General features: G+C 35.8%; 1 protein-coding gene across 3 annotated transcripts; it reads left to right on the top strand.

Annotated features, from left to right (window-relative positions):
• The first annotated feature begins 7,488 nt into the window (after window positions 1-7,488).
• LOC113521084 (cholesterol 7-desaturase nvd) lies at window positions 7,489-21,865 on the top strand. 3 transcript variants are annotated; one of them, XM_052892129.1, is made up of 9 exons: window positions 7,489-7,783; window positions 14,261-14,455; window positions 15,474-15,657; window positions 16,853-17,038; window positions 17,938-18,110; window positions 18,606-18,711; window positions 19,219-19,340; window positions 19,906-20,076; window positions 20,447-21,865. In XM_052892129.1, the coding sequence occupies exons 2-9, from the start codon at window positions 14,279-14,281 to the stop codon at window positions 20,609-20,611; spliced, it is 1,284 nt and encodes a 427-aa protein (XP_052748089.1). In that variant the 5' UTR covers window positions 7,489-7,783; window positions 14,261-14,278; the 3' UTR covers window positions 20,612-21,865. The 3 variants fall into 3 exon arrangements, with proteins under 3 accessions (XP_052748089.1, XP_052748087.1, XP_052748088.1); XM_052892127.1 differs by having other exon boundaries at window positions 7,491-7,783; window positions 14,261-14,533; XM_052892128.1 differs by lacking the exon at window positions 7,489-7,783 and adding an exon at window positions 12,971-13,089 and having other exon boundaries at window positions 14,261-14,533.
• The last annotated feature ends 338 nt before the right edge of the window (window positions 21,866-22,203 follow it).

The following is a 22,203-nucleotide window of genomic DNA, read 5'->3' as shown; positions in this document are numbered from 1 at the left end:
CTAACAATCCCTTTCCCCCGTATTTCAACGATGTTACATATAGTTATAATACAACATTTAATAATTCTCAGACCTACCCGATATGCACACAAAATTTCATAAAAATCGGTAAAGCCGTTTCGAAGGAGTTTGGTAACAAACATCGCGACACGAGAGTTTTATATATTCGATAATATACGAGTATAACTAGTCTGGCCATAAATACTGTTACATAAAAACTTTTTTTTATCTTTTCAATTATTTTAAATTTGGAACACGTTTATTATTTTAAAAACGTTCGATTTCGCGCCATTTCACATATATTTTCGTGTTCATTATTAAATTATCGAATTACAATATAGAATGAGGTGTTAAAGAAAACAGAATTGCAGTGATCGCCTTGCACAAAGTGGGTATGGAGCTGTCGGTCATATTCCAGACTCTTGAAAGGCTTGGTATCAGCCATATGTTCATATATCGTACTATCAACAGGTACCATAATGACACTTCCTCTATCGATGACCAGAAAAGATCGGGGCGGCCGCGTGCTGTTAGAACTACAAAGGCTGTTAATGCTATTTAAGCTAGAATTCGTCGAAACAGAAGTTCGTTAGGAAGCAAAAAATCTTATGGCTACAAATGAAGATTCCTGCTAGGACTCTGTCGCGTATTACAAAACAAGACCTGAAGCTCGGTGCTTATAGTCGATATACAGGACATGTCCTGAATCAATCTTTACAATTAAAGAGAGTGAATCGATCAAAACGCCTTCTGCCGCGACACGCGTGTGAAAGGCACAGAAATATCCTCTTCAACGAGAAATATCTATCCTAATTACCTCTTTACTCCCTCTGTTAATCGCTAGTTTAGATGTTTAGTTCCGTTTTTCTTGCCAATTTTTGTTAATATATTCTTCGTAAGATTTAAAAATGTAGATCAGCGTTTCCCAACCTTTTTTGTGCCATGCCCCACTTGAACATTTCTAAAATTTTTATGCCCCCATACATAATTTTCCCGACAAAGTTTACTTGACGACTCTAATCGCCCAGTTGATATTTTGGTAACGTCAAACGAAATTATACCTAATAAATATTTACAGCATTTTTTTTTATTTTCTTTTTTTTGTTAAATTTGGCACCGATATCTTTTTTTTTATACCACACATAAACAACTACACCCACCTGATGGTTTATAACCAAAGGGGGAATGAACGCCTGTTATAATGGTATTACGCGCGTTGCCGACCCTTAAGAAATCTCTTTACCCCCCTTTTAAAGAACCCCATGCTGTAGTTTCTTGGAAAAACCTCGGCAGGGAGCTCATTCCACAACCTGAGTGTTCGTTCCGATATCTGCTCATAATTAACTACACATAACTCTTTTATAACCAAGTGGAAAAGGCATTGTTAGTAATAGAAAGGTTAGTCCACATTGCTATCAATATACGCTATCAGATCGACCTTCACGCGGTTCCTCCTGGAAAACATCGTGGCTAATATATCGTTGAATTCTACGATGAGCTACACATACGACCTGCCTCTTCATCCTCACCTATCATCCTTCACTGGTGCCCCGGCGTATACCGATAGCGCAGGCGGGGTTACCATTCAATTATCATTCATTAAAGAAAAACCCTTTTATAGTAAGTACTAAGGAATATCTTATTAAAGATTTTGGTATTTCTCGTTCTTAGTATTTTTTTTATATACCACTGAGATGGCAAACAAGCATACGGCCCACCTGATGGTGAACTGTTACCGAAGCCAAATTTAAATAGCAATCTTGACATTTTAATTATTTTACCTCTTCGATTGATATTTACTTAGTTTTATTGTATATTGCTTTTAATTTAATTAACAGAAGAACCGGCAACCGATGGGGAAGAAAGGTTCTTGAATGGCGACCGCGTACAGGCAAACGCAGTGTGACGACCCCCCACTAGATGGAGTGACGACCTTAACTGCATTGCAGGGAGTCAGTGGATGCAGGTGGCTCGGGACCGTTCTTTATGGTGGTCTATGCGGGAGGCTTATGTCCAGCAGTGGACGGATAATGGCTGAAATGATTGATATTTTAATTATTAATTATTTTTCTTTATTCTCATTCTAAATATAAGTCATATAAGTGTAATGATATTTAAATTGTTAAGAGAGGGACTGGCTGAAAACCAGCGCTGTGCAGCTGTTCACATTGCGCTGGGACACTCGCATATATAATTATATAATATATATGTTATTTATATTTTATATTGTAATATATATAAATGTTTCTATTATATTCTATTCTAAATTCACACAACTTTAATTTCTGCACCAAATCTGTGAACAGTATTTATATATTTGTGTAGACGTTTATATGTATGTGTGTATATGTATATATATATATATTATATATGTATCACATCTCCCATATTTAGAACAAACAAAATTTTTCATCGTGCCTCCCACCAAATTGTTTATAATTACTTCTCTCCATCCAAAGGTTGCCTGCAAGAGATCGCTCTTAGCGATAAGGTCGCCCATTGTTTTCTCACTGTGATCATTTCTTGTAATTGTTTATATTTATAATAAGTTTACTATTGTAATCTTTTGCAGGAAACAATAAAGAGTATCTATCTATCTATCTATCTATCAAATCCTTTACAGTCCAAGCTGCTGGTCTCTGGAACTTCCTCCTGAATGATACCAGAACGCCGCAGACCGTCCATGCCTTCAAAGCAAAAAAAAAACTTTACAATACAATTGACAGCTGAATTGCTTATATGAATAATAGTTATTCCACGTTTATATATATTTAGCTATATTTTTTTATACAACATAGAATGGCAAACAAGCTGACCGTCCACCTGATGTAAAGTAGTAACCGTCGCCTATACACATGAGCAGCCTATAGACATGACATAGTATAGTGTTTCGCCCATGATACCCCCCATGCGTTGCCATTCCTGAGGACTCAGGTGTTATTCCTCTGTACCCAGTAAATACACGCCATATCCCACCCTTCAAACCGAAACACAACTGTTTCACAGTTGAAACACGAATGGAAAAGGAGTACCTAACAATCTCTGAAACTGTAAAACTAAAAACTAACTATAAAATAAAATAGGATACTGGGGAAGGGGATTGTTAGTAATGCGGACTACCAGTTCCATTGCTAGCAATATACCCCGTCAGGTCGACCTCCACGTTGCCCCCCCTGGAAACCATCGTGCTGAATTCCTAGTATATTCATCAGGATGGGCTAACTGATCTGCCTTTACATTCTCACCTTTCATTCCTCACTGGTGCTCCGCCAGCGTATACCGTTAGCGCAGGCGGGGTTACCATTCCATTTTTAAATATTAAAAAAAAAACAGATACTATTTATTACATGCCAATATATATATATATATTGGTAGTAATACATATGTATTCCTCTGGCGTTGATCATGCGTACATAAAACATAAATAAATTACCATTTCAAATGTTGCATCCATAAAAAAACTCTCCTCCACACAGCATAATGTCTAAATTTAAATAACACAATGAAATGAAAAAAAAAAACATTTGAAATTTATAAGGGATCGTTTTATGCAATAGTGGAGCAGTCGTCACTATTCACCTATTGACGGCCGTAGATTCGATCCTCGTACAGTTTGTATGTCTATTTGTATTGGTTTGGTGTTTTTTTTTTTATAAATTTTCTACAAAAAGTAAGTATTAATTCTCTATCAATAAGTTTTTTTTTATACAACTTAGAATGGCAAACAAGCTGACGGCCCACCTGATGGAAAGCGGTAACCGTCGCCTATACACATGAGCAGTACCGTGGACATAACAGAGTATACTGTTTCGCCCATGATACCCCCCGTGCATTGCCATTTCTGAGGACTCAATAATCTTTATCAATAATTATAAGTTCTGCTTAGTTTAGAACTAGAGGGCGCTGTGATATTTATTATATCACAGCGCCCTCTAGTATAATATCAATATCATTTATTTACAATTTTATATGTTGTAATGAATAAGTAGTAATGAAACCAAATGACAATTTAAAAATCTAAGTTTACTTAAAATATTTCTTCCTTTCGCGTGTGTATCGTAAGAGATGACCAAGTTTTTTTTTTACAACACAGGGGACAAACGAGCATGCGTCTCACCTGATGGTAAATGACTACCGCCGCCCATGATCACCCACAACACCTATGGTATTGCAGGTGTGCTGCCGGCCTTTTAAAAAGGAATATGCTCTTTTCTTGAAGGTTATGATGTAACATAAGTATATAAGTAACTAAATAATCGAGGGATAGACAGCAGCGTCCCTCTTGAAAATTACCAAAAACATAATTGCGTATGCCAACTAGTGTTGCCAGGTGTCCCGATGTGCGCGAGACGTCCCGATTCTCAGGGGTCTGGGGACGCGTCCCGATTTGTACCTGATCGGGACGCTAAATGTGCCGATTAATGAAAAATATAATATTAATAAAAAAAAATTACATAAATCCTTAGATACTTTATTCTTATATATATTCTTGTATATATATAATTATATGTAAATATTTATTTAAATTTCTGTCTTGCACTACTACTGCCCACTCACTACTTCCTATGCCACTGTAATAGGTTGACTGAAAGAAATCTCTTTTAGCGATAAGTTCGCGTTTGCTAACATTGTTATTAACTTATTGTTGTTACTGTATGTTTTAGTGCAATAAAGAATATATATATATATATATATATATATATATATATATATATATATATATATATATATATATATATATATATATATATATATATATATATATATATATATATATATATATATATATATATATATATATATATATATATATATATATATATATATATATATATATATATATATATATATATATATATATATATATATATATATATATATATATATATATATATATATATATATATATATATATATATATATATATTCTTCTGAAATGCGTCAATTACACTTAAATTACGATTTTGTTTTATAATTTCTACTAGTCTATTAGACTGATTACTTGTTATGTAAGATTAATAGTATATTCATTTATTTTAACATTTATTATATAAATAAATAAGTATTATATGTATTTATAGAGTATGTATTTATGTAATATTTTATTATATATTTTAATATTTTATTTAACTGTATATTTGTTTATGTATTAATAGTTGTAGCACTTCAGCTGCCCGTTAACGACATGCTTCCCAACTGTATCGGGTTGACTGGAAGAGATCTCTGTCAGAGATAAGTCCACCCTTGCTTGCAATATTTATAAATACATTATTTTATATGTAACTTACAAGTGCAATAAAGAATATATATATTAAATTTAGCTAATTAATATAATACTACACTCGCACTAATAGTTTAAAACGCAATAAATTGATCCCAGAGTTAAAAACCCGTTGTTTCTTGTTTACTGTCCCGATCTGCAACCCTGAATCCCGATTTTTTTTGACTTCATGTACCGATTTAAAACAAATCGGAACTAGTAACACTCCGTTACTAACAATCCCTTTCCCCCCGTAATCTTTGATTATATAGAGCATCGAATATCGAAAACAGGCCTACTTTGAGTCAGCTACACGTCAGTTTAACTGGTTGGGTTTTATTCTGGTTGGGTATTCTTTGATATAATATAAATATTGCTTACAAAATAAGATCCTTATTAAACATAATGCAATGCCCTACTTTGTTTTTTTTTATTTTATATTAATAAGTATTTTGTATCGTTTTTATTTTTTAACTGAACTTCACAATGTATGTTTTTTTTTATACAACTTAGAATGGCAAAGAAGCTGACGGTCCACCTGATGGAAAGTGGTAACCGTCGCCTATATACATGAGCAGTACCATGGACATAACAGAGTATACTGTTTCGCCCATGATACCCCCCATGTTGCCATTCCTGAGGACTCAGATGTTATTCCTCTGTACCCAGTAAATTCACTGCCATATCCCACCCTTCAAACCGAAACACAGCCATGCAAACACAACTGCTTCACGGTTGAAACACGAATGGGAATGGGACAGAGGTACCCAAGCAATCGACTTTTGTATAAAGTCTCCTTCTGGTAAAATAGTACTGTATATTTCTTCCACATTTTGAGCAACAACTGTACATTGCGGTATTCCTTTTTACGTACACATGAACAAATCAAATTGCGTTCCTCAATAAAACCGACTTAAATGTGGCATTACCAGTTATTTCAATTTCAAAACTAAACCACTGTACTAATTTTGATAGAATTTCTATGAAATCAATCTGTAAGTATATCCTTTCAGATAAAAAAAGAATTTTTCAAATCGGTTTATAATCTAAGAACAAGGAATTACATAGAGGGAGTGATAAAATTGACAATTCATAGCAGGCTAGTGTATAGAAAATGTTATACGGCCGTATAACCCTACCAAATTCAGATATAACCTGCTTGCATACTTTCTACATAAACTGTGTCGTATATATAATCTAGTAATGTAAAATTTGTCATTGACAAATAATTGACGTATCAAACGTTTTCTAGCCTGCTATGAATTGAGAAAAATTACAACTTATAGTGTATCCTTCGTCCTCTTTTTTCTAATTATATTTGCATAAGAAGAAAGGAGGTGACCATATGATTTACAGTTTTTATTTTATCATTCCTTCTATGTAATTCCTTGTTCTTAGTTATGACGTCACGTACATAAAATATTCAAATTGAAAACTTTTTTCTTTTCTACGTCGTTTGAAAAGTTGACTTATTTTTGGCAGATTATTTGTATAAAGATACAATATATACCTTATATCTTATATATATAAATAAAATTGGCAATAATTATTCTCTTCTACTTCTCGTCTTAATTTATCTGGAATTCTTAAAGAAACTAAAACGAAAATAAACTCAAAAACTACTTATATATACTTTATTGCACTTGTAAATTACATTGTTAATGCATTTATAAATATTGCGAGCATGGGTGGACTTATCTCTGACAGAGATCTCTTCCAGTCAACCCAGTACAGTGAGACAGCATGTCGTTAGCGGGCAGCTGAAGTGCTACAACTATTAATACATAAACAAATATACAGTTAAATAAAATATTAAAATATATAATAAAATATTACATAAATACATACACTATAAATACATATGATACCTGGTTACTTACATAATAAATGTTAAAATAAATGAATATACTACTTACATTAGAAATTTAGTTTAATGGTTGTAAAACTTGACAATTCAATTCGAAAAATGAAAAATTAAGATTATGACTCAAGAGAAAGAAAATGTAATTTCAACTTTTCAACCAATTTTAAAATTATTTCATTAAAGAAAATTAAATTATCAGCGATTTAGTAATATAGGATATATATTATTTTCAAAAATTGTTCATTCACGTGAATCTCGGAAAGCGCTAAACTAATTTAAATTCAATGAAATTTCGTTTACAAAATTTTATATATTTTAATGAAATCTCATTTTCAAAATTTCATTATTTATAGTATTGTTTTGCTTCATCATGAAAGAGAGGGTAGTTTTTTGTCTCAATAAAAGAAGATGCAGGCAACAGGGAACGAAACAACGTTTGCCGGGTCGTCGGGTCATACATAATATGAATGCGCGCGAAAAACATAACCTCAAATTGGCAAATTAAATAAACCTAATGCTACACTCCTGCAGAACTACGTTCTGTATATAAAGCCAAGTACACATTCAGGATACTCAGTGCAAACATTGACGCGGCCGGGTTCGGGTCATTATTGAGATTCCATAAAATAGAAACGAACTGTGATGGATTGATATTGCCGGTAAGTTTGTTTGTATACTTTTTTTTTTTCTTTACTATTTTATTAAGCCAAGGTCACGATTTTTTATTTTTTTTTATTGTAAATTAAAAAGTGAGGTTAGTTGTTTATTTGATTGTTTATATATTTTTTTTTGATTAATCAAAGATAATGTGTTTTTTTTTTTTAATATTTTAATATGAAATATTTAAGAACGTTCTTGAAAATAATATGAACCTGTGTTTGTTTATTTGTTATCTCTTTCGTTTCTACTCAAAGTTAACTTAAGCTCATCATATCAGCCATTAACTGTCTACTGAACATGGTCTCCCCCCCCATAGGGGGGTTTTACCAGTAGTTGCAACGCTTAGCAGGCGAGTTGGCAACCGCAGTTAGGCTGTGATATTGTTTTAAGAGAAACACTGCTGCCCATCCTTCGACCATGTTCCCTTAGTCGCCTATTACGACACCCACGGGAAAGGAAAAGTGTCTCAATCTACGCCGGGACCACACTACATCCATGTGACCTAGTTAAATTGATTTATTAATAAATCATAACCTAGTTATGTCTTCTGCTTATTGTTTGAAAAAAAAACAAGCTGATTCTCTTACCTGCTCTTCTCAACTGAAATTCCATTCCGAACTGGATTTATAAATAATTAAGTTTATGTTCCACAAACAAATCCTACTTCAGTTGTGGCAACACCAATAATTTTTATTTCGGGTTTTTTTTTATACAACTTAGAATGACAAACAAGCTGACGGCCCACCTGATGGAAAGTGGTAACCGTCGCCTATAGACATGTGCAGTACCGTGGACATAACAGAGTGTACTGTTTCGCCCATGATACCCCCCATGCGTTGCCATTCCTGAGGACTCAAGTGTTATTCCTCTGTACCCAGTAAATTCACGCCATATCCCACCTTCAAACCGAAACACTGCCATGCAAACACAACTGCTTCACGGTTGAAACACGAATGGGACAGAGGTACCCAAGCAATCGACTTTTGTACAAAGTCTCCCTCTGGTGCTGCGGCAGTGACAGCGGAAACAATAAAGAGGCGTAAATACTCACATCTGGAGGGGTCTTATTGTTTTCTGCCATTTGCTGTAGAGACGATGGGCCCGTGGGGCCAGATGCCAATGCAAAGAATTTTTTCTGCACGACAAACAGCGCGCCTCATCGAGGTTACTGGTGACCCGAGAGCTGGTAGCTACTTTTCGTAAAAGATAAGTTTAGATATCCAAAGAGATAATGCTGCCAGTATCTAGGGTACGCTGCCTCGGTGTGGTGCGTTGGGAGATTACTTATAATTTTTTTTTATGGGTAAAAATGGAATGGTAACCCCGCCTGCGCTAACGGGATACGCTGACGGAGCACCAGTAAAGGGTGATACATGAGAATGAAAACAGGCCAGTTAGCCCATCATGATGAATTCATCAGGAATTAGTCATGATAGTTTCCAGGGGGAACCGCGAGGATGTCGACCTGGTTGGATATATTGCTAGCAATGGGATTCTTAGTCTCCATTATTAACAATCCCTTTCCCCCCTGATTACTTATAATTAGTATTAGTATTTAAGGAATCGTATATTAACATTAATTTATTGATGTATTGTACAATTGAATAAATTTTACAATTACCCAACAGATTTCGATAACATTTCTATGGAACTAATTTGAAAATGTATCCTTTCGGATAAAAAAAAAAAACAATTTCCCAAATCGGTTAACAACTGAGAAGTTGTGAGGTTACTTCGTAACTCTGTCAGTCAAACGAAAAAAAAAAAACACAATTGTATTGAGAACATGCCTATTTTTAAAATTGGTTTCTTATTTATTTATTTATTCATTCAGGCACAGCAACAGTAATACAATTCACATTACATTGACTATAATAAACTTTATTAGTTATAAAGTTTTAAAATTGTACACCGTTAATTGCTATGCACAGCGTTTTTTTTTTTTTTGATGGGTGAAAATGGTATGGTAACCCCGCCTGCACTAACGGGATACGCTGGCGGAGCACCTTCACTGGTTCGTAGCACGTTCTCTGGCATCGTAATCAAGATTTTGTAAATATCGTTGTACCCTATGTTTAGCTTCCGCATTGGTAAGACCATCCAGTTTGCAGAGATTATTAAGTAATCTATTAATATAAATTTAAGTAATATATATATATATATATATATATATATATATATATATATATATATATATATAATATTTAATATATAATTGTTCTCATTTTATATTGTTATTGTATATAATATTGGAACTAGTATAAGCTAACGCTGTGCGTATGGGGGGAAAGGGATTGTTAGTAATGGACACTGAGAATCCCATTGCTAGCAATATACCCAACCAGGTCGCCCTCCTCGCGGTTCCCCCTGGAAACTATCATGGTTAATTCCTGATGAATTCATCATGATGGGCTAACTGGTCTGTTTTCATCCTCATCTATCACCCTTCACCGGTGCTCTGCCAGCGTATCCCGTTACCATACCATTTTCACCATAAAAAAAAAGAACTTTATTCATATATACTTTATTGCACTTGTAAATTACATTGTTAATGCATTTATAAATGTTGTGAGCAAGGCTGGACTTATCTCTGACAGAGATCTCTTCCAGTCAACCCGATACTTTTTACATGTGCAAAAATTTTAAAATCAGTTAAATAGTTTATCCACTACAAACAAACAATCGAACATTTCCTTCTTATAATATTAGTAGGCGACGTGCTGAAGATGGGCCAAATTAAAAGTACCCGTAACCGGCGAGCGTGTATGAAAAGATTGATGAATGTGGAGGAAGCGAAAGAGGTCTGTTTGAATCGAAGCATTTGGCGTTCCATTGTTTCTGCCTACCCTAATGGGAGGCAGGCGTGACAGATATGTATGTATGTATGTATGTAATATTAGTATCTATAGATGAATGTTGCCGTGTGGTCCCGGCATCGAATGGAACACCTTTTCCTTTCCCGCGGATGTCGTAAGAGACGACTAAGGAACGGCAAAGGATGGGCAGCGGCGTCTCTTTTAAAACATTAAAACCTATCTACGGTTGCCAACCCGCCTCCCAATAGTTAACGGCTGATATCATCGACATCATATCAGCTCTTTTTTTTTTTTTTTGTTTGCGGTGCAATATTTAAGGCCGTCCTTTGCTGCATGTAGCCTCCCCCCTCCCTGTAGAGGGTTGTGCCAGTAGTTGCCACGTTTGGCAGGCGGGTTGGCAACCGCAGTTAGGTTTTAGAGATATTTTAAGAGGGACACTGCTGCCCATCCCTCGCCCTCCCGTAGTCGCTTACGACACCCACGGGAAAGGAAGCGGTGGTCTATTCTATGCCGGGACCACACGGCCAACGGCTGATATGGTAATAATGATGAAATCCTTCTTCACCCCATAAAGCACGTGTATGAACTTCATAATGATTCATTAAGCCATTAAAACAGTATACGGTAACAACCAAACTTTCACATTTAAAAGTAGAAGGATTAAAAAAAAAAGTTCAACTATGACATGGCGCCAAAACACAAGCATTATTATATTCGTAAGATTTGTTTTTCGTATCAACCTTGTTCGCGTGCACACACTATGTTACATTATCTAGGTCATACACACATAGCAACTGATCATACTGCGTTTTGACACTGACATTGAATTTATTGTCAACTTTTAGGGTTCCGTATCGAAAGGTTTTAGACAACTCGATAAATTTGTATGGAAATCATAGCAGCGCCACTAGCGGACGGTTTTGGAAACTCAAATGTTTGTCATTGTCTTTTTAGCTACTGCATAACATAGGCCTCACCTATTGGGGAGTTTTGCCAGTATTTGCCACGCTTGGCAGGCGGGTTGGCAACCACAGTTAGGTTTCAATGTTTTAAGATATACACTGATGCCAATCTCACGACCATTTCCTTTAGTTACTTCTTACGATACTAACAGGAAACGGGTGGTCCATTCTATGCCGGGACCACACGACAGATGTCGATACAGAATGAATATCTTTGTACAACTCACAGTTAACGTTGCGATACAAAGAATAAATAAACGGCGCAGGCATGACTCTAATGCCTCGATTACACAATAAGCTAAGATTTTGTTCCACAAAAGGTCGGCAATACGCGTCTAATGCCCCTGGCATTGCAGGAGTTCATAGGCTACGGTAACTGCTTTCCATAAGGTGGGCCGTATGCTACCTATTATTATTAACATCGACTTCAGTCGTGAATCAATTATTTTGATTTAAAATTTCATTTTTGAACTGATTTTGATTAAATTTCTACGAAAGCAATCTGAAAGTAAATCATTAAAAAAAAAACTTTCCTAATTGCTTTGTAAATGACAGAATTCTAATGATAACAAATATATAAAAAAAATCTGTCTGTATATTTGTTTCTTCATGAAAAAAACTACTGCACCAATTTAGATGCGGCTTTCACTGTTGTATTCCTGATGATCTAATTTAAAATCTAGTACATGTTTCGTCTTAAAACGTCATCTATAAGTGGTTTGTGTCATTAGTTTTCCTACTTCTGAAATCCACGTGAACGAAGTAGCGGGTTAAAAGCTAGTATCATGTAATTTTACCGATACGATGTATGCAAAATGTATGCAATTGTATGGAGATTCTTTTAAATTTCCTTGCTCGTTCACGATACTATTCGTAGATTTTTTATAATCCCAATACTATATTTAAGACATCCCGTCCTCGCTATTGGATACGAGTGACGGGATGCCTATAATAGTAGGTAAATCAATATTTTAAGTGCGTTATTTGAGGAGCATGAGGAAGGTGGATGGAAGGCCGGAGACTGCAACAAACGATCGGCCTCCGAACTGGCGACCTCCGCCGTCTATCGGTCCCCAATTCAAGAGACAACCGATCGCCGGCTTTAATATACATATAACGCAGGGCGCCTTTTGAAGGTTGTTGTGCCTTCAAAATTCTGTGGTTGTGTTTCAAATATTGCGTTAAAAAGATTCGCTTTATATTAAACGAGTCTCCATTCAACCCCATACATTTTCTCTGATCTAATCTTTCCTCTGCAATTTATAAAAGCGCCCTCTACAATTCGTAATAAAATTAAAACAAAACTTTTATATTATACGGAACCTTGTTTTATTTATACTGAACAATCCAATTATTCAACTAGGTAAAGGTATTTAATTTGATTTTGACAGTTCAGTGTATTAGAAGTTTTACCTATTACGTTTTATCTGTGTACTAAGATTGTAAATAATTAAAATAATAATTAATAATAGTTTGTAATTGTAAAATAGGATTAATTTACACAAAAGAAGTTTACGTACCGGCAACGTGAGTACATTATGTTAAGTCTGTAGTTCGAGCACATATAATCTAACCTAAAAATTGCATTTATATTTTTTTTAAATTTTAGCCAGATACCATCGGCGAATGAGCATAGATAGATACAATAATAATACCAGAGACATAAAGTGAGAATGATGCATATCTTTTTCTGTGGTTTGTGACGTAACGACGATACTAAACACAAATAATTTTAGCGGGAATAATAGTTTTTTTTTTTTTTAATAGTGCATGCAAAATGCTGGTTAAGACAATACACTTAAATATTGACACATTTAATTCTCTATGATATTAGTTGAGTTTTTATTTGTATTTTTTTTTACATAAATACTGTCCACCAGAGGGACATTTTGTGCAAAAATTGATTGCTTGGGTACCTCTGTCTTATTTGTGTTTCTACCATGGAGCAATTGTGGTTGCATAGCTATGTTTCGGTTTGAACAATGGTATATGGCAGTGAATTTATAGGATATGAGGAAGAACACCTGAGTCCTCAGGAATGGCAACGCGTGGGGGGTATCATGGGCGAAACAGTATACTCTGTTATGTCCATGGTACTATAGGTGACGGTTACCACTTTCCATCAGGTGGGCCGTCAGCCTGTTTGCCATTCTAAGTTACATAAATAAAACCCTTCTATTCATAAAAAATAAAACCAAATATATTTTAATAATTAAATACAAAGAAAGATTTCATGTTTTAATAATAATAATAATATACTTTATTATTCCGACTACAATTTGGTCCTTTTTGTTAGCAACAGTTTTCTTACAAACTATGTTAGCAAAAAAGACAAGCAAATTAATTAAAGCAGTTCACTCTGTTGTGAGCCAGCCGACTAGAACAGCATCTGAATGAAATGTCCAATTATAGGCGAGTTATATTTCCCGCCTATTACTTTTAGAATGCTGTCGGTGCTTGTCCTAACTCTGTGCAGCAATGATGCAGTCCTCTTTCTCCTTATAGCGTAGTAATCATTTACGCGAGATTGAGCAAACATGCTGGAGGCGCTACAAAAGCAAACTAGCCCCAACAGCACTCTAAAACTATTATTGTACTGGATTCGTAGGGCACTGAGTGAGGCCTGTGTACAGTTGACCCGCAGGCTGCTCGTGTAGAATGTTTGGCAGTAAAAAAATTTTTTATCCTTTTATTTCAGATACAATAAACAAACGATATGACGTGTGCAACAACATCAGAAGTGAAACAGTTTCCGGAAGAGTTCACGTTGTCGAAATGTCACGACGCCATCTTCAATTCGGAATTTAAAAATGACATTTTACTTTTTTATTTGAACACAACGTACAGAGCGTTGGTTACAGCTGCCGAGTTGCTGCGACAAAATACTATATTTGTATTTATTTCTGTGATATTAGTATTAATAATATATATAATTTATAAATCTTTTTGGAATCCAATACTGTATACAAAGGTATGTTTCATCATCAAGATCAGCCTTTAACTGTCCACTGCTGGACGTAAGCCTCCCTCTTAGGGGGTTTTGCCAGTAGTTGCCATACTTGGCAGGCGGATTGGCAATCGCAGTTAGCCTTTAAAGATGTTTTAAGAGGGATACTGCTGCCCATTGCCCTCTTACGACACCTACAGGAAAGGAAGGGGTGGCCTATTCTATGCCGGGACCACATAGCTTAATATCATTATAATATCGACGTTTAACTGTCCCCTACTGAATATAAGCCTTCGTTTTTTTTTTGGGGGGGGGGGGGATTTGAATTAATTTAAAAGTAGTGTAGTTATTTTAGTTTCTATTAGTTAGTAAATTATTTGTTTATTACAATAAATGCTACAAATATTATAATAGTGAAATTATGTAAATATGTTTTTATGTTTGTTACACTTAAACGGCTGAACAGATTTTAATGAAATTTACTATACGAGTTGGTTATATTCCAACTTAGCACATAGCATACTTTATATACTAATGCACACGAACAAAGTCACGGGAGAAAGCTAATTACAAAAGTCAGAATGTAAATTGATGTTAAAGATGGAAGAAAAAAAGAAGGGGCCAGTGTTCTTACTACTAGCATGATTTAGTGTTGCCATATAAAATTCTGCATGTGGTGATTTTCTTCTTTTTTTTTTCTCAATGGCAATCGGTCGCCATTATTACGGCCATTTCTGCCAGTGTCTAGAACTCCAGAGTCTAAGAGGCTCGTAACTTGAAAATAATTATATTTCCATAAGTAATATTCAAAACACAGTATAATCATAATAAACATGTTAGAAATTAAAGAAAACATTTTTCTGCCAGCCATTTCCCGCCATAACGCTCCACAATATCTGTGGTGTTGCCAACTATGAAATTAAAATGGTGTTGCCACATATATAATGATTTGTTTCTCTTTTAGGAACTGACGGAAATAGGCTTCGAACACATAAAATCTGGTCCCGACAGGGCCCTGCGTATCGCTCGAGCTCAGAATGCCAGGCGTCTGGGGTCTAAAGTACCACCTCCATACCCCAACGGCTGGTTTGCGATCGTCGAGAGCTCAAACTTACAGATTGGCGGGGTCACTCCTGTCGATGCTTTAGGTAAGGTTTTTTTTATACCACTGATGTGGCAAACAAGCATACGGCCCACCTGATGGTAAGCGGTTACCGTAGCCTATGAACGCCTGCAATACCAGAGGTATTACGCATGCGTTGCCGACCCAGAAGAAACCTCTTACCCCCTTAAGGTTTTTTTTTTATAGTATTTTACAAGTAATGGTAAATAAATGTTTTGTAAACATATATTTTAATTAATATTTACCAGAGGGAGACTTTGTACAAAAGTCGATTGCTTGGGTACCTCTGTCCCATTCGTGTTTCAACCGTGAAGCAGTTGTGTTTGCATGGCTGTGTTTCGGTTTGAAGGGTGGGATATGGCAGTGAATTTACTGGGTACAGAGGTATAACACCTGAGTCCTCGGGAATGGCAGCGCATGGCGGGTATCATGGGCGAAACAGTATACTCTGTTATGTCCACGATACTGCTCATGTCTATAGGTGACGATTACCACTTTCCATCAGGTGGGCCGGCAGCTTGTTTGCCATTCTAAGTATATATATAGGAGAGAGAAAAAATCGGTCCAAGCATTTTTTAAGATTATTTATAACATACAAACATTCAAATATTTCTTATTTCTAATATTAATATAAATAACAGGAAAACTTACAGCTAATTTGAGAAATACATTCCATATAAAGTTGAAAGTAAATTTCAAGTTTTTATAAAGGGCGAGAGATGGGCAGCAGCGTCCCTCTTAAAACATCTCTAAAAGCCTAACTGCGCCTGCCAAGCGTAGCAACTACTGATATTCCCTTATGGTTATATTAGATATTTCATCATCGTCATCATCATGCCAGCCTTTAACTGTCCACTGTTGGACATAAGCCTCCCCCTAGATTTTGCCAGTTGATGCTACGCTTGGCAGGTGGATTGGCAATCGCAGTTAAGCTTTCGATAGATAGATAGATACTCTTTATCGTTTCCTCCAAAAGATTACAATAGTAAACTTATTATAAATATAAACAATTACAAGAAATAATCACAGTGAGAAAACAATGGGCGACCTTATGAGATGTTTTAAGACAGACGCTGATGTCTATCCCTCGCTATCCTTTAGTCGCCTCTTACGACACCCACGGGAAAGGAAGGAATGGCTTATTCTATGCCGGGACCACACGGCCAGTGAATTTGTTTCATTATACTATATTATATTAATTAATGTAAATTTAATTCTAGGTCAAAATCTATGCGTTTACCGCGGTGAAGACGGGGTTGCCAGATGTGTGGACGCGTACTGTCCCCACTTGGGGGCGAATCTCGCTGTGGGGGGCAACGTTTGTGGGAACTGCATAGAATGCCCATTCCACAAGTGGAGGTTTGGAGAAGATGGCTCGTGCGTTAGTGTACCAGGCCTTGAACATGGTAAATGGACAGAAAAATAATTATATGCATATTTGTTTATTTAAACTTTAATGTACAATTTTTTTTTTTATACAACTTAGAATGGCAAACAAGCTGACGGCCCACCTGATGGAAAGTGGTCACCGTCGCCTATAGACATGAGCAGTACCATGGACATAACAGAGTATACTGTTTCGCCCATGATACCCCCCATGCGTTGCCATTCCTGAGGACTCAGGTGTTATTCCTCTGTACCCTGTAAATTCACGCCATATCCCACCCTTCAAACCCAAACACAGCCATGCAAACACAACTGCTTCACGGTAGAAACACGAATGGAACAGAGGTGTCTAAGTAAACGACTTTTGTACAAAGTCCCTCTAGTGAGTTATTTGATGGGTGATAATGGTATGGTAACCCCGCCTGCGCTAACGGGATACGCTGGCGGAGCACCAGTGAAGGGTGATAGATGAGAATGAAAACAGGCCAGTTAGCGCATCATGATGAATTCATCAGGAATTAACCATGATAGTTTCTAGGAGGAACCGCGGGGAGGTGGACCTGGTTGGGTATATTGCTAGTAATGGGATTCTCAGTCTCCATTACTAACAATCCCTTTCCTCCATCCCTCCCCCCCTCTGGTGAGTCTTACTAATTAGTAGTACGGTTAATTCCTTTTGAATTCATATCTATCTGTTTATCCATCCAAAGGTTGGCTGCAAGAGATCGCTCTTAGCGATAAGGTCGCCCATTGTTTTCTCACTGTGATCATTTCTTGTAATTGTTTATATTTATAATAGGTTTACTATTGTAATCATTTGGAGGAAACAATAAAGAGTATCTATCTATCGACTGACCAGCTTTCATCCTCACCAATCACTGGTTACCATTTTTTCACCCATTCAAAAATACCTTCTTAGCTCCTCGAGGGATCTCCATCAAGACCTGGCCAACAGTGGAAGCTGACGGCGCTGTGTGGATCTGGCATGATGCCGAGGGCCGGGAGCCGCTCTGGGGACTGGAAGATGCACCGGAAGTGAAGAAATGGGGATATAGGGGGAGGAACGAATTCATCATCAGTGCTCATATACAGGTTGGTCGTTAGCTAATCATCCTAAGCCAGCTGAGGACATTTTAGCCACTTTTCAACCGACGTTAAAGAGAGCATATTCCTTTTTAAAAGGCCGGCAACACGCCTGCAATGCCTCTGGTAGGGGGGAAAGGGATTGTTAGTAATGGAGACTGAGAATTCCATTGCTAGTAATGTACTCTATCAGGTACATACACACAAAAATACAAATGTTTCCTCTATATAATATTAGTATATATATATATATATATATATATATATATATATATATATATATATATATATATATATATATATATATATATATATATATATATATATATATATATATATATATATATATATATATATATATATATATATATATATATATATATATATATATATATATATATATAAATAATATAATTATTCTCCAAACAAAGTCTCTTATAGAAAGACGTCAAGTCCCAGCAGTGGAACGTTAATTAAATGCCGTGATGATGCTCCAATTCGCAGGAGATTCCAGAGAACGGTGCCGACGTGGCCCACCTCAATGCTGTCCACGCGCCGTCACTCTTGTCGCAGTTGGGCGAGAAGTATCCAATCCTTCTCAACTTCATAGGTACATGTCTCAGTTTGTTCTTAATTAATTTATTTATCACTAGCGGCCCGTCCCGGCGTCGCACGGGTGGACATTTTTAACATTTCCCTTCACTGCTCTGCTCCTATTGATCGTAGCGTGATGAAAAGTATACATAGAATAGATAGAAAGTGGTAACCGTCGCCTATAGACATGAGCAGTACCAAGCACATAACAGAGTATACTGTTTAGCTCATGACCATCTATGCGTTGCCATTCCTGAGGACTCAGGTATTATTCCTATGAACCCTGTAAATTCACTGCCGTATTTCATCATTTAAACCAAAACACAGCTATACAAACACAACTGCTTCTCGCCAAAAACACGAATGGAACAGAGGTGCCCAAGCAAACGACGTTTGTACAAAGTCTCCGTCTGGTAAATATTCCCTTATGATACCCAAGAGAAAGGAAGGTGTGGCCTATTCTATGCCGGGACCACACGGCACGGTTAAGTTATACCTACTGTAAAACAGAAATATTATCCAGGCAGGCACGTGTGGGCCGCAGACTGGTCCAGAAACGATGACCATACCGCAACCATGAGTTTGACGCACGACTACAAGATAATGAAGCTGAACTTGTTTCACGTGGGCGTGTCTGTGACTCAGGTAAATATAATTATTATTATTCCAGCCGTTAACTGTCCACTGTTGGACATAAGCCTTCCCCATAAAGGGAGTTTTGCCAGTAGCTGCCACGCTTGGCTGGCGGTTTGCTAGTTAGGCCTTTGTAATGTTTTAAGGGGGACGCTACTGCCTATTCCTCGCCTTCTCTTAGTCGACTCTTACGACGCCCACGGGAAAAAAGGAGTGGCTTATTTTATGCCGGCACACACACGGCGCAGGTAAATATAAATTGGCTATTAATTTCTAATTAAATTGTGGACAATACCAAGTAAAAAACAAAATTTTGACAATCTTCGTTGCACAGTGGTGGACAAATTGCCTTATGAGATCTTAGGTCGGTCAAATTTGGAATACGAGCTTTTCTGAATTGTCTCGGGTCTGGTAACCCCGCCTGCCCTATCAGTATACGCTAGCAAGGTACCAGTATAAGATAATAGGTGAGGACTTCCTTTAAATAACACTTGATTCAGTAAAAGAGATTCAGCGCCATCTATCTGTGAATAGTTATATTAATAAAACGAATTGATATTTTATTATTCCTTTACAGATCGGTCCAGGTCACGTCCGTCTATATTTACAGACGCCGGGAGGACCTATCTTGGTGTCACAGTCAGTGACGCCCATAGGTCCTCTACTTCAAAAGGTGGTGCATAGACTGTATTCGCCAACCTACAACGCGCCCGTAGGGGGCATGTTCGTGAAAATCGAAAGTTACATGGTTAGTAGTGCCATCTTTTGTTAAGTAGTTGTGTAAGTTTCGTTATAAAATAGCTAGAACTTTTTTGTTTCGGCGCGAAAATGCTGTTTTGAGTTTATTTATACTTAGCTTATTATTTAAATAACAATCTTGGTATATTTTGTCCAAAATAATGAGTGAAATTATACATTTGGCGTTCCATTGTTTCTGCCTACCTTAATGGGAGACAGGCGTGACAGATATGTATGTAAATCATACAAGTTTTGTGCTAATACACAATTATTGTAGATTATTTTTTATTTTTATATATCTTTCAATAGTTATTTTATTTAAACACAATTGTATATTGTGTAAAGTCTCTAATATAATCTCTGCTTATTTTTTTTTCCAGTTCGAACGCGACGTTGCCATTTGGAATAATAAGCGGTTTGTTAGCTCACCAACATACGTACGGACGGACAAACAGATAAAGGCGTTCCGCAGTTGGTTCTCGCAGTTTTACAGTGAGCGCAGTTTGACATTTAGAGATGCCATTCAAAATAAACTGGATTGGTGAAATTGTGATAGTATTGAAATTTCGTTATTTTTAACGAGGAGTTAAAAAATAACAAAAAAATATTGTAATAATAAAATTTGTGAGAAATATACGTGTATGTATTCATAAAGACAAATGTGCCTTAGTTCTAGATATATCATTATTACAGCCGTTTACTGTCCACTGCTGGACATAAACCTTCCCGGTAGGGGAATTTTTCCAGTAGTTGCTACGCTTGGCAGGCGAATTGGCAACTGTAGTTAGGTTTATAGAGATATTTTAAGAGAGACGCTGCTGCCCGTCTCTCGCCCTCCCTCAGTCGCCTCTTACGACACCCACGGGAAAGGAAGGGGTGGCCTATTCTATGCTGGAACCACACGGACGTTAGATATATAGTATATACATATTATTAGTATAAAAAGCCATTTCCTACGAGTTAAGTATCTTTTTTATTATTTCTGAAAATGTCGCGACTTCATTTGTAATTACAAATAATTTATTGTTTTTAATTAATAAAAATTGTTCTCTATCGTAATTTTTATGTACTAATTTGGTAAAATTGATTTATGTATTTTTTTTAAGAAAAATTTAATGTAAGTTATGTGTCGTATCAAATGAAATGAAAATGACTAAATTTTACAAACTTTTAACTTAGAAATTAGAAATAAATTAATAATTTTAAATCTTATATTCAATGTATAAATTTAAAAGAAAAATACAGGTTAAACTTTTCCTATTAGTATTTAATTTTGCGGAAAGTACGTGTGTAATTGATTATTAAATAGCTATTTTAAGATATGTGTAATTATTGATTTAACTGTGGTAAAAACAATAAAACAAGTTTTTGTTTTATAATATTTACTTTTATTTCCCCATTGACTAGAAAATGTTAATTTACCCCTGATAACCAATTAACAAAAAATACAAAAATTCTTACAAAAAAACCAATTGATAATTGAGAGCGCGCTCAGTCCACTTTTCACAAGTTCCGACATCATTAATCTTTAATATTTACAGCGCCATCTATCCTTGAGTAGTCTCATTAGTATACAAAAGTTTAAACAATCTCACTTGAATGTATTTGAATATTTACATAGGTGTCTCAAATTATTGTCAGGAAACTCCATTTCAATGCTTTTATAAGCAACGTTATAGAATTTTAATAAATACAAACACAAAATCATAAAATATATCAAATTTAATAAGTGTTGCCGAATGTAATATTCTAAGGCTAGATCCACACTATAATGCTGGTGTCAGTTTGCTGTTGGTCTTACTTCAGTCTAGTAAAATTTTATTACTTGAGAAACTATGTATCCACACTACAATCCAGTCTCATTTTGATCAATCTCAAACCGTTTGTATTGACTATACCGAGAGCGAACAGAGGCCAACATTATAGTCCGAATCGATGGTTACAATAATTCAGTACAGCGCCATCTATTATTGAGCAGCTATTGCATTATTTAACAGATTCAATAATAAGATTTAAGACAAAAATATTTGTAAATTGCATACATTTCTTATAATTAGGAATTATAATTGGATTCCGCAAGAAAGCGACTTAAATTATAAGATAAAACAGTCATTTTGATAGTAATCGGTTGTTATAC

Source organism: Galleria mellonella, unplaced genomic scaffold (genome assembly GCF_026898425.1).
Source record: "Galleria mellonella isolate WM207_F2 unplaced genomic scaffold, CSIRO_AGI_GalMel_v1 utg150, whole genome shotgun sequence".
Classification (NCBI taxonomy): domain Eukaryota; kingdom Metazoa; phylum Arthropoda; class Insecta; order Lepidoptera; family Pyralidae; genus Galleria; species Galleria mellonella.
This window is presented reverse-complemented; position numbering and strand designations above follow the sequence as displayed.

Bases quoted from the DNA above. Each gene is read 5' to 3' on its own strand.
- LOC113521084 (XM_052892127.1), top strand. From the start codon at position 14,279: ATGACGTGTGCAACAACATCAGAAGTGAAACAGTTTCCGGAAGAGTTC. The intron at 19,341-19,905 runs GTAAATATAATT...ATTCCTTTACAG, and splicing joins TGGGCGTGTCTGTGACTCAG to ATCGGTCCAGGTCACGTCCG. The intron at 20,077-20,446 runs GTTAGTAGTGCC...TTTTTTTTCCAG, and splicing joins TGAAAATCGAAAGTTACATG to TTCGAACGCGACGTTGCCAT.